Below are 14,633 nucleotides of genomic sequence, written 5' to 3'. Positions count from 1 at the left end.
TTACTACTCTATAACAAGCTTATTACCGTGTTATAACAACTTATTACTACTCTATAACAGGCTTATTGCCGTGTTATAACAACTTATTACTACTCTATAACAGGCTTATTACCGTGTTATAACACAGCCCCCTCTCTCCAGATATCATATTTTTTTGTACCGATGCGCTGCATTACTTCCAGTCTCTATAGTGAAAACAACATCAGTAATTCCTTCTTCTTCTTCTTCGTTTAAAAAAACCTAAACTGTATATATATGATATGGATAGCATATAAGATGTCTGCCCAGTTTTCAGAGCAGACAGATGAACATGTGTAAGCCTATAGCAGACAAAGAGGTAGTCAGCTCCTAAAACACTAAATACTGAACAAATGTGTTTTTGGTACATTCTGTATTCTGAGTGCAGCGAGCACATCTGGCCAGAGAGAGAGAGAGAGAGAGAGAGAACGAAACGCATGGCTGGAAAGGACTATAATTCACCAATCTCTCCCTCCCTCCATCCATTCCTCCCAGCCTGCCAATGGTTGGTCCCAGAGATATATGATTCTCAGGTTGTGATTTATATTCTCCAAACAGGCAGTAAAAGGCAGTGGCTGTGTTAACAGAGCTGGCCACCAGCCAGGGCTTTAATGAGTGGGGCCTAGTCCAGTGGAGGGGGAGAGAAGCCAGGGGCTCACTTAGATTACATCCCCCTCCCCGGGGGACCCGCGGGGGGTGACTCACAGACACACTACCCCCTCTCTCTAACCCCCCTTATTCTCTCTCCTTCCTCCATCTCTCGTTCTGCCCCAGACAGGTTATACCACTTCTTTCTCTCTCTTCCCTCACATCCCTCTCTCTTCTCCCTGTCCCCTATCTTTCCGGCCTCTACTCCCTCCCTCTCTCTCAATAAACTCTCCCCCCTCTCCCCGGTCTCCCTCTCTCTCTCCTCCTTCTCTCACCTACCCTCTTCACTCCCTCTCTCTCCTGTCTCCCCTCCCTCTCACTCCCCCGTCTCTCCTCACTCTACCAGCATGACTTACTGCTACGCTCCACAGACCAGCCCCAGCCCAATTAAAACACACACACACACATACACACACACACACACACACACACACACACACTGATCTAAAATTCATATTATCCTCCACTCTTGTGTGATTGAATGTGTTTCTAAATAATTTCCTCCCTGTGATTGGGTGTTTATCTGAGCCTGATTTGAACTGTGTGTGTGTGTGTGTGTGTGTGTGGTGTGCTCCCACTAATCAGCAGGTTCCACTGCAGCTGACAGCAATCTCTCACATAATCATTTGTATAAAAGCAGGTCATCCTTTTTGCAGAGTTAATGAGAGTGATTTTCTCTTTGCGTACACACACACACACAATAGAATCCTTCCTCCTGCAGTTGGCTGAAAGCTCTGGAGAGCAGTGTACCTTAAACACAGATCTTACCATACCCAAATCTTATTGAATAGGGTGGAGGACGCAAAACAGTACTGCCTTCACATCAGTCACAGAGCTATAGACACTGAATAACTGCCTTCAGATCAGTCACAGAGCTATAGACACTGAAGAACTGCCTTCAGATCAGTCACAGAGCAATAGACACTGAATAACTGCCTTCAGATCAGTCACAGAGCAATAGACACTGAAGAACTGCCTTCAGATCAGTCACAGAGCTATAGACACTGAAGAACTGCTGAAGGTCATCATTTTTTATGATGCATATATGCAGCCCGTAAATTTCTGCTACTTAATGTGTGTGTGTACGTGTGTGTGTGTGTGTGTGTCCGCACCTAATAAATTGCTGCTACTCAGTGCTTAGTGTATTAGACTAATGACTCTTTGTCTCAGTAGAAGAGAGGCTATGGACAGGAGGCTTTATACAGAACACTATGGACAGGAGGCTTTATTATACAGAACACTATGGACAGGAGGCTTTATTATACAGAACACTATGGACAGGAGGCTTTATACAGAACACTATGGACAGGAGGCTTTATTATACAGAACACTATGGACAGGAGGCTTTATTATACAGAACACTATGGACAGGAGGCCTTATTATACAGAACACTATGGACAGGAGGCTTTATTATACAGAACACTATGGACAGGAGGCTTTATACAGAACACTATGGACAGGAGGCCTTATTATACAGAACACTATGGACAGGAGGCTTTATTATACAGAACACTATGGACAGGAGGCTTTATACAGAACACTATGGACAGGAGGCTTTATTATACAGAACACTATGGACAGGAGGCTTTATTATACAGAACACTATGGACAGGAGGCTTTATTATACAGAACACTATGGACAGGAGGCTTTATACAGAACACTATGGACAGGAGGCTTTATTATACAGAACACTATGGACAGGAGGCTTTATTATACAGAACACTATGGACAGGAGGCTTTATTATACAGAACACTATGGACAGGAGGCTTTATACAGAACACTATGGACAGGAGGCTTTATTATACAGAACACTATGGACAGGAGGCTTTATTATACAGAACACTAAATGTTTTATTCCCATCACATCTTTCATATCTATAAACACTCAATCATGATCATAATATGATGAAGATCTCAATTCCTTTGGGCAAGTTTACAAGAGAGAGTAAACGGTTTATGTCTTTTGAAATCATCAGCAAGCCATTTGATAGCTGTGAGTACCGATGATGGGCAGATTATGAATGAATTTGTGTGTCATACTTCCTGTTGTCTTTCAAGTCATCTTAGATAGACCAATAGAAATGTGAATAGTATATCAACTGTGTTAGTACTGTTACACTGTCACCCAGAGATACTGAAGAACCGCAGTGAAAAGGAGAGCGAGAGAGGGAGAGGGGTGCGAGAGCAGGGAGGATAGAGAGAGGGAGAGAGCAGGGAGGATAGAGAGAGGGAGAGAGCAGGGAGGATAGAGAGAGGGAGAGAGCAGGGAGGATAGATAGAGGGAGAGAGCAGGGAGGATAGAGAGAGGGAGAGAGCAGGGAGGATAGAGAGAGGGAGAGAGCAGGGAGGATAGAGAGAGGGAGAGAGCAGGGAGGATAGAGAGAGGGAGAGATCAGGGAGGATAGAAAGAGGGAGAGAGCAGGGAGGATAGAAAGAGGGAGAGAGCAGGGAGGATAGAGAGAGGGAGAGAGTAGGGAGGATAGAGAGAGGGAGAGAGCAGGGAGGATAGAGAGAGGGAGAGAGCAGGGAGGATAGAGAGAGGGAGAGAGCAGGGAGGATAGAGAGAGGGAGAGAGCAGGGAGGATAGAGAGAGGGAGAGAGCAGGGAGGATAGAGAGAGGGAGAGAGCAGGGAGGATAGATAGAGGGAGAGAGCAGGGAGGATAGAGAGAGGGAGAGAGCAGGGAGGATAGAGAGAGGGAGAGAGCAGGGAGGATAGAGAGAGGGAGAGAGCAGGGAGGATAGAGAGAGGGAGAGATCAGGGAGGATAGAAAGAGGGAGAGAGCAGGGAGGATAGAAAGAGGGAGAGAGCAGGGAGGATAGAGAGAGGGAGAGAGTAGGGAGGATAGAGAGAGGGAGAGAGCAGGGAGGATAGAGAGAGGGAGAGAGCAGGGAGGATAGAGAGAGCAGGCAGGATAGAGAGAGGGAGAGAGCAGGGAGGATAGAGAGAGGGAGAGAGCAGGGAGGATAGAGAGAGGGAGAGGGGGCGAGAGCAGGGAGGATAGAGAGAAGGAGAGAGCAGGGAGGATAGAGAGAGGGAGAGAGCAGGGAGGATATAGAGAGGGAGAGAGCAGGGAGGATAGAGAGAGGGAGATAGCAGGGAGAATAGAGAGAGGGAGAGAGCAGGGAGGATAGAGAGAGAGAGAGCGCAGGGGGGATAGAGAGAGAGAGAGCAGGGATGATAGAGAGAGAGAGAGCAGGGAGGATAGAGAGAGAGGGAGAGAGCATGGAGGATATAGAGAGAGGGAGCGAGCATGGAGGATATAGAGAGAGGGAGAGAGATCAGGGAGAATATAGAGAGAGGGAGAGAGCAGGGAGATTTTAGAGAGAGAGGGAGAGAGCAGGGAGAAAATAGAGAGAGGGAGAGAGCAGGGAGGATATAGAGAGAGGGAGAGAGCAGGGAGGATATAGAGAGAGGGAGAGAGCAGGGAGGATATAGAGAGAGGGAGAGAGCAGGGAGAATATAGAGAGAGGGAGAGAGCAGGGAGATTTTAGAGAGAGAGGGAGAGAGCAGGGAGGATATAGAGAGAGGGAGAGAGCAGGGAGATTTTAGAGAGAGAGGGAGAGAGCAGGGAGGATATAGGGAGAGGGAGAGAGCAGGGAGAATATAGAGAGAGGGAGAGAGCAGGGAGAATAGAGAGAGAGGGAGAGAGCAGGGAGAATAGAGAGAGAGGGAGAGAGCAGGGAGAATAGAGAGAGAGGGAGAGAGCAGGGAGAATATAGAGAGAGGGAGAGAGCAGGGAGGATATAGGGAGAGAGCAGGGAGAATATAGAGAGAGGGAGAGAGCAGGGAAGATATAGAGAGAGGGAGAGAGCAGGGAGAATATAGAGAGAGGGAGAGAGCAGGGAGGATATAGGGAGAGAGCAGGGAGAATATAGAGAGAGGGAGAGAGCAGGGAGAATATAGAGAGGGGGAGAGAGCAGGGAGGATATAGGGAGAGAGCAGGGAGAATATATATATAGAGAGAGAGCAGGGAAAATAGAGAGAGGGAGAGAGCAGGGAGGATAGAGAGAGAGAGAGAGCAGGGAAGATAGAGAGAGGGAGAGAGCAGGGAGGATAGAGAGAGGGAGAGAGCAGGGAGGATAGAGAGAGAGAGAGCAAGCATGTTTAAAGGCTGCTGGTTTGGGCCTGTTATGTCTGAATGTGATTTTCCTCCATTTTGGCACTGGTCCAGTCTGGGAACGTAGCCCAGAGAGAAGAGGGGGGCTGTAAGGTGAGGGATGGAGGGAGAGAGGGAGGGAGAGAGAGAGAGAGAGAGAGAGAGGGAGAGAGAGAGAGAGAGGGAGAGAGAGAGAGAGAGAGAGAGAGCTGCGTGTATGAAGGGCAGAGTGCCCAGTTTACCAGCATTGAAGGAAACAATATGGCTCCAGTTTCCTCTGCTCAGCCACTCTTCTTATGCTGTGTGTGTGTGTGTGTTTGCATTGCGAATATGTGTGTTGCGTGTGTCTGGCCTGTTTGCCAGTCTGTGCTCCAGATGCGTAGAAACACTATTGTGTAGAGACACATTTAATGGTTGAAGGAGACATTTCTGTGGATTTCCTGCTAGCAGAATGGAAGCTCCACACTCTCTCAATTCAATTCAATTCAAAGGGGCTTTATTGGCCTGGGAAACATTTCTCTCTCTCCATCACTCTCTCTCCTCTCCACTCTGTAGCACAGGATGGAATCTCTACTTCTGTCTCATCTGCAATGTAGGCCTGAATATGGAGGAAATTAGCAGGAAGCAGTTCAAACAAAAACAGTGTTTCTGTCAATGAGCAAAATTTGCATATGTCTCATCCAATTTTTGCATTCAGGCCAAGTCTTTCTTGCTGACATCGTCTTGTGAACCCCTCTGATTTTGCCTTAGTTTCATTGTCATATCAAATATCTTGTTAAATGGTGGTCTTGTAAAATGCCCCCCCTCTCTTTCCCCTTCCTCTTCTCCATCTGCTAAGTCAATGAGCTTTGCCATCTTCATTCAATATCTTACATTGCCAAAGTGCGATCACATAACTCTCTTTTCTCTCTCTATCTCCTCTCTCTGTTTACTTACTCTCTCTCTCTCTCTCTCTCTCTCTCTCTCTCTCTCTCTCTCTCTCTCTCTCTCTCTCTCTCTCTCTCTCTCTCTCTCTCTCAGGTAAGAGGAGGTATAAGCGTCATGAGGTGGAACAGATCCACGGTGAGGTCAGGAGGATGTGTTCTCTCAACAACGTGCTCAACAGTCAGAGGAGTTTTGAGCACGTGCAGAAGATCCTGCGTGTGAAGCGTCTCCAGCGCCAGGCCAAGACTGGCAACAACGTCGTCAAGAGGCGACCTGGTCGCCCCCGGAAACACCCTATTGATGAATCTGAACCCACCAGTTATGGGAGGGATGAAGGGAGGGGCTTCGGGATGCCGGTGTTGGAGAGGTGTGTTGACCTACCGGGTAGGCGGAGCTTAAGACCAAGTCCCATCCCCCAGCCTCTGGAGTTTTCCAATCACGACTCTATCTCAGTGGCCATTGAGACGGTGGTGCACCGAGCACGCTCTCTGGCGCCCCCACCGGCCAGAGGAAGGAAACGTAGGGGGAGGTGCAGGAGAGAGGAAAGAGGGGATATGGCCTTCCACTAGCCAATCAGACAGCATCACAGTTGCAGATAGATAGATTAGCTCTGGCCTATCAGAGAGCTGGTGAGAGGAGCCAACACTGGCCAAATGCTGCATTCAAAACCAAGAGGGAAGGTAGTATTTACCACATACGACTGGAAAAATCCACAGGAACGCCTCTCCAACTGGTAATTACTAGTGGGAAACGCAACTATCGTTGCACCTAATAAGGAAATTACCTCGATAACACCATTTTCAGCAAATAAATGCCACAACAAAACATTCTTTTTAAAAAGCTCTGGTTTTTTAACACCATAATTTGTTTACAAGCATGATAGCGGTACTTTTAGTTTATGGTTAACGAAGCTTGTTGGCCATTAGCCAATCAGCGTTTCTCAACGAGTTCAAAGCATGTGAATGCATCCAACTGGTAATTACCCCTTTACAACTGGGTAATTACCACCTACCCACTTGGTGATGAACACAGCAATAGCAGCCAAACAGACAGCAATGCTGGGACCACCTCTGTGCACTTTGACCTAATGGCTTGTCTGTTTTTCTTCTATGATTGGATATAAGGAGAGTGACTGCAGTAGGTCTCAATGAAGGAACATTAGGAGAGGAGTAGTGTTTAACTCTGAACGAGTTAAGAGGGGAGGAGTGTTGCACTCTGAATGAGAACAGTGACTCTTATCATACATGTATGTGATACAATGATGCGTACCGTCCTATAATATGATACTGTATGGTACTTTATGCTACAATATCTGATACTATACGGCACTCTTTGATAAGATGCTGTATGATACTATGGTACTATACAGTATGAGATACTATGGTACTTTATAATACTCTTTATCTGAATGTGGCATTAGCCACGTCTCTACCAGCAGACTGGGGGTGGTGATTGGATAATATGATACTGTGCAGCTCTGATATTTTTTTTTGCCTTCTCTAATGAAGCTAGTTAATGACCACCTACCTTACCCCACTCACCCTTCTATCCCTCACCTCTCATACCCACAGGATCTAAGACCAGTAACTCACCCTACCCACTAGCCCTTCTACACCCTCTCCACTCCCCCTGCCCTGTCCTGGGCATGGATACTTTAAAGGCAATATGTTGGACTGAGCTTCCCTGGCTGTAGGTCTCTACAGCTGTGGTCTAACTGTACATAGGAGCGTACTCCACTTTCACCCGCTTTTTACCACGGGGAAAACAGCCTATCTACATGTACTGGCTTATATCAAATACAAGTGTTGTACAATAGACCATAAATGTCGGGATTGTTGTTTTATTACCAAAAATAGACCTGGATGGGACTCAAGACCTGTTTGTTTTCAGACTGAAGGAACCACATGTATTCATTCATTTATTTTGTGTATGAGAAGGCCATCAGACACATGGGAATATCAGGCGTGTTTGACGAAACCTTGGTTTTAATGCACTATATAAACATACGCTTACATTTAATCAAAAGTCAGCACTTACATGCTTGTTCTAGCCTTACGTTTTGGCCTTGACTTCAATGGTGAATATCCATTCGGAAACATGTGCATTAATTTAATCAATTTGAATATGCAGGACGCTCAGCCAATGGTGTCAAACCTAAGCCCAAGTCTGAGATTTGATTGGACAGTGAAGCTGGAGGAGGGATAATGATCAGTGTTTTGTAGTGAGTGTGTGGTACTCTAAAGATTCTGTCTGAGTAGTGGTTGAAAAATAACATAACACAAAATGTAAAGATTGGAATAGGAAAACCAAAGTCTCAGAGATATGTGTGTTTCACAGACTTGTCAGGTGTGGGGTTGTCAGCATTCTCAATCTGCAGTTAAACACACGAGCTAGCTATCATGTCTTCAGTATTTCAGAAAATACCAGTGGGTCAGTATTTCATTGGGGACCTGTAAATGTAATGTAAACTTGGGAAGCCTCTCCTCTCTCTGTGAGGGTCTTGTCAGCTCCAGCAGTTCTGCACGTGCCTTATGTTTGTTTCTTAAACCATCACATCTCATTTTGGGGGAATTCAAAATGGTGGAGAAGTTACTGCGATTGAAACCACGTACTTATGATTGTGCATTTACGACACGTGTGTCTTAGCAACCACAACGCGGGCACCTACCTGTGTCCCTTTGCAGCCATACGTACAACAGGCCTGATTCCATTTCAGTTGCAAGCCCCTTGTGCTCACCCTGGCTCTTTGGAGTGAACAGATGTGAAAAGGCTCGGTTAAGCACTATGGGAACGAAAAATGGATCCATCACGTACACTATTACACACATCCAGTCCTTTCATATCTGAGCGCTTTGAGCAACGGTGGTGGTAAGAGCCAGGGAAAGGGGCCCTGAACTTAAATGGAACCAGGCCCCAGGCGGTGGACAGGCTGTGCCAGGGGAGTTGTATTGGGAACCATGCTGTCTTACGTAGTTGTTTGCTATGCATCAGGTCTGGCCTGGGCTGTCTGAGGGAATCCACCCTTCCACAAAGACAAATAAGTGTCTTATTTACCCAATAAAACATGAAGTCATTTAACCAGAAGTGTGAATAATAACAGTAATAATTTGTAAAGCGTTGTGCAGAAAGTGACTATCACATTTCATGTCAACTTTAGTGACTGCAGCTCCCTGCAGTGCTGCCTTAATCAGAAGTCAAGCTCCAGTACTGAAGTGTTTGTCTGTTGTAAATAGTGTCTGTTCTGTTGTGTTCTGTTGTGTTCTGCCTGCATGGATACAAACTGGGCTCAGTTACGTACGCTGGTATAGCCTAAACCTAAACCTATCGTAGACCACAGACCTATCATAGACCACAGACCTATCTTAGACCACATTTGACATTAGAGCCAGCAAGACCCCATAAGTCAGTCCCTATCCATCCATCAATTCGAATGTTCGTCAAACAATCATCGCAAGCTTGAGATCCCAGGGCCTGTGCCAGCCTATGATAGTGTCACTCATTGCACTTCAGCTAAGACCAAGAACCCTCATTGGCTAGCAGCTATACTCCCCTGAGCCAATGGGTGCCTAGTGCAGCAGTGTGCGTGTGTGTGTGGGACTTGCTCAGAGGGCATTACCAAAAATACACCTGTCCTTGTCAGTGTGTGTGTCAGCTCACACACTGCGCAGAGACTGAGCCTGAACTGGATCTCATAACCAAATTACACCTTTCACAGGAGGCCTGGATCTCTCGAAACCTTTCTAGGGTCTAAGTGTGGTCAAGATGTAGTCTAGGATTGGTCTAAGGAATCTAGATGTAGTCTAGGATTGGTCTAAGGAATCTAAATGTAGTCTAGGATTGGTCTAAGGAATCTAGGTGTAGTCTAGGATTGGTCTAAGGAATCTAGATGTAGTCTAGGTTTGGTCTACGGAATCTAGATGTAGTCTAGGATTGGTCTAAGGAATCTAGATGTAGTCTAGGATTGGTCTAAGGAATCTAGATGTAGTCTAGGATTGGTCTAATGAATCTAGATGTAGTCTAGGATTGGTCTAATGAATCTAGATGTAGTCTAGGATTGGTCTAATGAATCTAGATGTAGTCTAGGATTGGTCTAATGAATCTAGATGTGGTTTAAGGGGTCTATAGGCTTGGCAGCTCAATATTCCATGGTCGGTCTCTGATGTTTGAGTTAAAGCCACTAGGATCTGTCTGTTTCTCTCTCTCTACCAGCCGATGTTCCGGTGCCTTCTACAGCTGACTAGTATTGTCCCGATCCTCTGCTTTAACGCTACACAAGACCCATCGCGTGGTCCAGTACAGTCCCGTACGGTCAAGTTGGGTTTTGCGGTCTTTTGTTATGTACTGGATTCTGTATTCACTCTGGTCCAACTGTATGACTGGTATGACTCCAGGTAGAAGTTTACCCAACCCTAAATCCTAATCTTCATCATCAGGGGGACGAAGGAACATCTGGTCCTGGATCAGTGGTTAGGGAAGACCTCTGCCTCTACACTGAAACCAGTCTGACCAGTCCAGGACAGCCACTGGAGCTGAATCATACTGCATGCGCCTCAAATCACAGCCTACATAGTGTACTACTACAGAACCTGTTCAAACGCAGTGCGCTGGTATGGAGTCATTTGAGAAGCAGCCACAGTCTCTACTAATATGTGTAGTCATTAACATATATGTTATGTTTCCAAGCTTTAATGTTGTTCAACGCTGAACACGCAGATGAAGCGTCGATGAGGAAACCAATAAATGTACTTTGCAAGAGCACAAAGCTCTTAACTATGTTGGCATATTTGAGTTTGAATACATAGTGTATTTGAACCTTTTTACTAGAGTGGGTTTTCTTTTATGTGCATGCTCCACTTGATTGTATGCATTACGATTTTAGACGGGCGGAGAAGTTGACTTTCAGTTGCATTTGGAGCAAGACTTGTACATTGTTTGATATGTTTGTTTTTGTAATGGATTTTTAATTCATAAAGCATTTTTGTACATTGTATGAATATTAAAAATGGCAAATATTTGACATGTAGACATAAGTAAATACTTAGATGCTCATGCATATGCATATATCCTTCTTAGTATGTATGTGTAAATGTACACATATTTTGTATTTGCCTTCACTCATATACAGATATATGTCATATGCACATATACATGCAATATAGTGTATATGTATAGCCATGTCTGCTGGCATGCTTCTGGTCATGTTTACTTAACATGATCTTGTCGTCTTTATTTTCATTTTTTTTCTTCTTTTCTCTGAGGAAAAGCTCGTTCTTTTGCTACCGTTTTCCTGGCTGGCCGCATTGGGCACTTATTAAGATGAAATTGAACTTGTTCATGTTATTCATTGTGTGAAATAATAAATGAGTTTATTGAAAGCTGATGATGTCATTAGTGTGTTTTTTGTTCTTTAGCCTTTCCTTGAGGTAACCTTCCACATGGAGACATGGGGTTTTTGTTCTTCGGCCTTTCCTTGAGGTAACCTTCCACATGGAGACATGGGGTTTTTGTTCTTCGGCCTTTCCTTGAGGTAACCTTCCACATGGAGACATGGGGTTTGTTCTTCGGCCTTTCCTTGAGGTAACCTTCCACATGGAGACATGGGGTTTGTTCTTCGGCCTTTCCTTGAGGTAACCTTCCACATGGAGACATGGGGTTTTTGTTCTTCGGCCTTTCCTTGAGGTAACCTTCCACATGGAGACATGGGGTTTTTGTTCTTCGGCCTTTCCTTGAGGTAACCTTCCACATGGAGACATGGGGTTTTTGTTCTTCGGCCTTTCCTTGAGGTAACCTTCCACATGGAGACATGGGGTTTTTGTTCTTCGGCCTTTCCTTGAGGTAACCTTCCACATGGAGACATGGGGTTTTTGTTCTTCGGCCTTTCCTTGAGGTAACTTTCCACATGGAGACATGGGGTTTTTGTTCTTCGGCCTTTCCTTGAGGTAACCTTCCACATGGAGACATGGGGTTTTTGTCCTAATTGGCACCTTATTTCCTATATAGTGCACATCTTTTGACCAGCGCTCTGGTCAAAAGTAGTGCACTATATAGGGAATAGGATACCGTTTGGAACTCCTCCATGCAGGAACCTTCATCAGGGAGAATGGAACATTCTTCAGAAAGCTTAATGCCATGCAGGAAAGTGTTATTATGCGCCAGATTATACAACGGATAGTTCTGGTCCCAGATGCTGATTGGCTGAAAATGTGTTCCAGGTGTGATTTACGTTGTGATAGACACACCCGACCCCTACTCTCCGCTTCCGCCTCGTTTTACGTGTCACCCTCTGTGTGTGTAAATTAGATGGCTGCAGTAAGCCGTGCAGTGCTGCAGAGCATCTTATCACGTCCTCTGACACTTACATACATGTTTTCTCACACATTGTCACGTTACATTCTCACACACTCTTCTAGCTTACATGCATCACGCACATATACCCACACTCAGGCACTCTTAGTCTCTCTCACACACATTTTCCCCACCATTAGCGTAACCTACAGAGTATACCCTCTACTGTCTCGCTCTCACTCTCTCTCTGTTAGCTCATCAGGAGCTATGCAGGGTGGGCTGGGCTGCAGGCCACTCTGTGATTGGTGTAGGCTGAGAGCAAAGTGCCTTACCATTGGCCGTGGCCACCTTGTAAAAATCTCCTGTTTCCATGGTTGCAGTGTGAACTGCCCAAATGTGTCTCTGTGCGTTTGGTGTAGTGCTGATCGAAATGTTGGCACCAGTGTTGTTGCGCTTAAATCATTCCTATTTGATGGAACTCGGAGCTGCAGTGGTGTCACATTTAAACCACTCCCCTCAGGAGCCCATGTGTGAATGCTCACCATGCTGGCACTGTTCAGCAGTACACTCGTCTTTAGGCGACTCTAGGGGGCAGGCACCTTACGCATTTTAAACCAAAAACCTTAACCCTAACCCCAGATAAAGGACATATATAGCTCACCAAGTTTTTTTTCATTAATTTTGTTCCCCATTGTGATTTAGTGATTTCTAGCATCTGCTGACTACCACAACTCTCTCCACAGATCTAACTACATGAAAGGTTGCACAGTGAAATGACAGATGTACCAAACATTTGCGTATGTGTTGAACTAGACAGTAAAGGTTAAAATACTGTAATAATATGCTCCGTCACCACAGACTGTCGATGTCTGGTCACTATGGAAGGTAGGCCTGCTCTCTAGCACAGTGCATCCAAAATGGCACTGTATGGGACCTGGTTAAAAGGGTGCCATTTGGGACACAACCATTTGGTCCACACTGGACTCCCTAAAAACATGCCACTTCGCCCTTCATAGTTGTATCGAAGACTGTCCCTGGTCCACACAGCTATGGCAGAGACTGGAGATGACCTCTGGTGGTTCGAAATGAAACTACACCCTGACTATTACTGTCCACAGCCCGACACACACACAAACCAACAAAGCAGGGCAGTGATTTGAGTATATCTGTATAGATTACAGACATTTACAATGGTTATCTCCTTTCCTTCAACTGCACTGACCAGAAAACATAGGATAGGTGAAAGCAATATGGTGGATGGTCAGAAGTTTTTACTAGTTCTTTCACATCCCCTACATAAAGGACAGGTGGCCATGTTAGAGAGAGGGGGCCTCTTTGAGCACCTTTGGGTGTGTGAGTCACACAGTAGTTATTCCGCATAGCCTGTAACACTGTACAGATCTGGAGGAATCTGCTCTGCATAGAGATGGCCTCTGTTGCCACGGTGACAGTATGACTCATGGCAGTTTTGTGAGTGAAGCTGTCTTTTTAGTATGACTGTGTGTGTGTGTGTGTGTGTGTGTGTGTGTGTGTGTGTGTGTGTGTGTGTGTGTACTTGCATAGTCCATTTGTGTGTATATGTGTGTGTGTGTGGTGCATTTCTACCTTTGTTAATTTGCTGAGCCTTCATTAGCAGATCAGTTTAAATGTTATTAATGCTCTCAGCATTTAGTTAATACATCTCGTTAGTTAGGGTAGCCTACTTAATCTCTCTATTTTCTCTCTCCCTCCCTCCTCTAGTCTCTCTCCCCTCCCGTCTCTACCTCTCTCCTCTATTCTCTCTCTCTCCCCCGTCCCTCACTCGCTCTTTCTCTCCATCTCACCCATTCAGTCCTTCAACTATGTTAATCAGCTGTCTTTCTGTCAGTGGTAATTCTCTAGTAGACAGGTCTATTATACCACAGAGTCATATATTATTAATGATCCCCCACAGGGAACACACACATGCACCCCAGCCGAATGAGGTTCGAAATAGAGATGTTTCCCCTCGGGGGGTGGGCTCAGAGAGGGGGCTGCCAGTCAATCAGCAGTCAGATCAAACAGATTAGCTCATGATGTCATGCACTGTCACACCCTGATCTGTTTCACCTGTCTTGTGCTTGTCTCCACCCCCCACCAGGTGTCTCCTATTTTGCCCATTATCCCCTGTGTATTTATACTTGCGTTTTCTGTCTGTCTGTTGCCAGTTCGTCTTGTCTCGTCAAGTCGTCCCAGCGTGTTTTTCCTCCAGCGTGTTCTAGTCTTCCTGGTTCCGACCTGTTTTTGCCTGCCCTGACCCTGAGCATGGCTGCAGTTCTTCTCCTGCCTGACTCTTATTAGGATTACTGATCTGTGCCTGTCCTGGACCTGTCATTTGCCTATCCCTTGTATATAATACATCTCTGAGACTCGAACCATCTGCCTCCTGTGTCTGCATCTGGGTCTCATCCTGTGTCATTATAGTACGAACTGGCCATGACTGACCCAGCAGACTCGGACCAGCTCTGCAATGCTGTCTGCCTGCAAGGAGTCACCATTAGAAGACACGAGGAGCTACTTCAGAACCTTATGGAAGGACTCCATACCTCGGCGGAAGCCATGACCAGGGTTTCAAGTTGGGCAGCAAGCCACAACGGAAACCTCCTGGATGCTCAGTAACGCGCTAACAGCGGTGCTTT

General features: G+C 45.8%; 1 protein-coding gene across 1 annotated transcript in view; it reads left to right on the top strand.

Annotated features, from left to right (window-relative positions):
• setbp1 (SET binding protein 1) overlaps nt 1-11,071 on the top strand; it is a 55,924-nt gene extending 44,853 nt beyond the window's left edge. The window contains exon 6 of the mRNA XM_031804474.1: nt 5,788-11,071. Within this exon, the coding sequence (XP_031660334.1) occupies nt 5,788-6,260 (473 nt within the window). The 3' untranslated portion in view covers nt 6,261-11,071. The remainder of the gene's footprint in view (nt 1-5,787) is intronic.
• Nucleotides 11,072-14,633: the final 3,562 nt, after the last annotated feature.

The sequence above is a fragment of the Oncorhynchus kisutch genome, linkage group LG3 (assembly GCF_002021735.2).
Source record: "Oncorhynchus kisutch isolate 150728-3 linkage group LG3, Okis_V2, whole genome shotgun sequence".
In the NCBI taxonomy this organism is placed as follows: Eukaryota; Metazoa; Chordata; class Actinopteri; order Salmoniformes; family Salmonidae; genus Oncorhynchus; species Oncorhynchus kisutch.
Note: the sequence above shows the minus strand (reverse complement) of the source record. Positions and strands in the feature narration are given on the sequence as shown.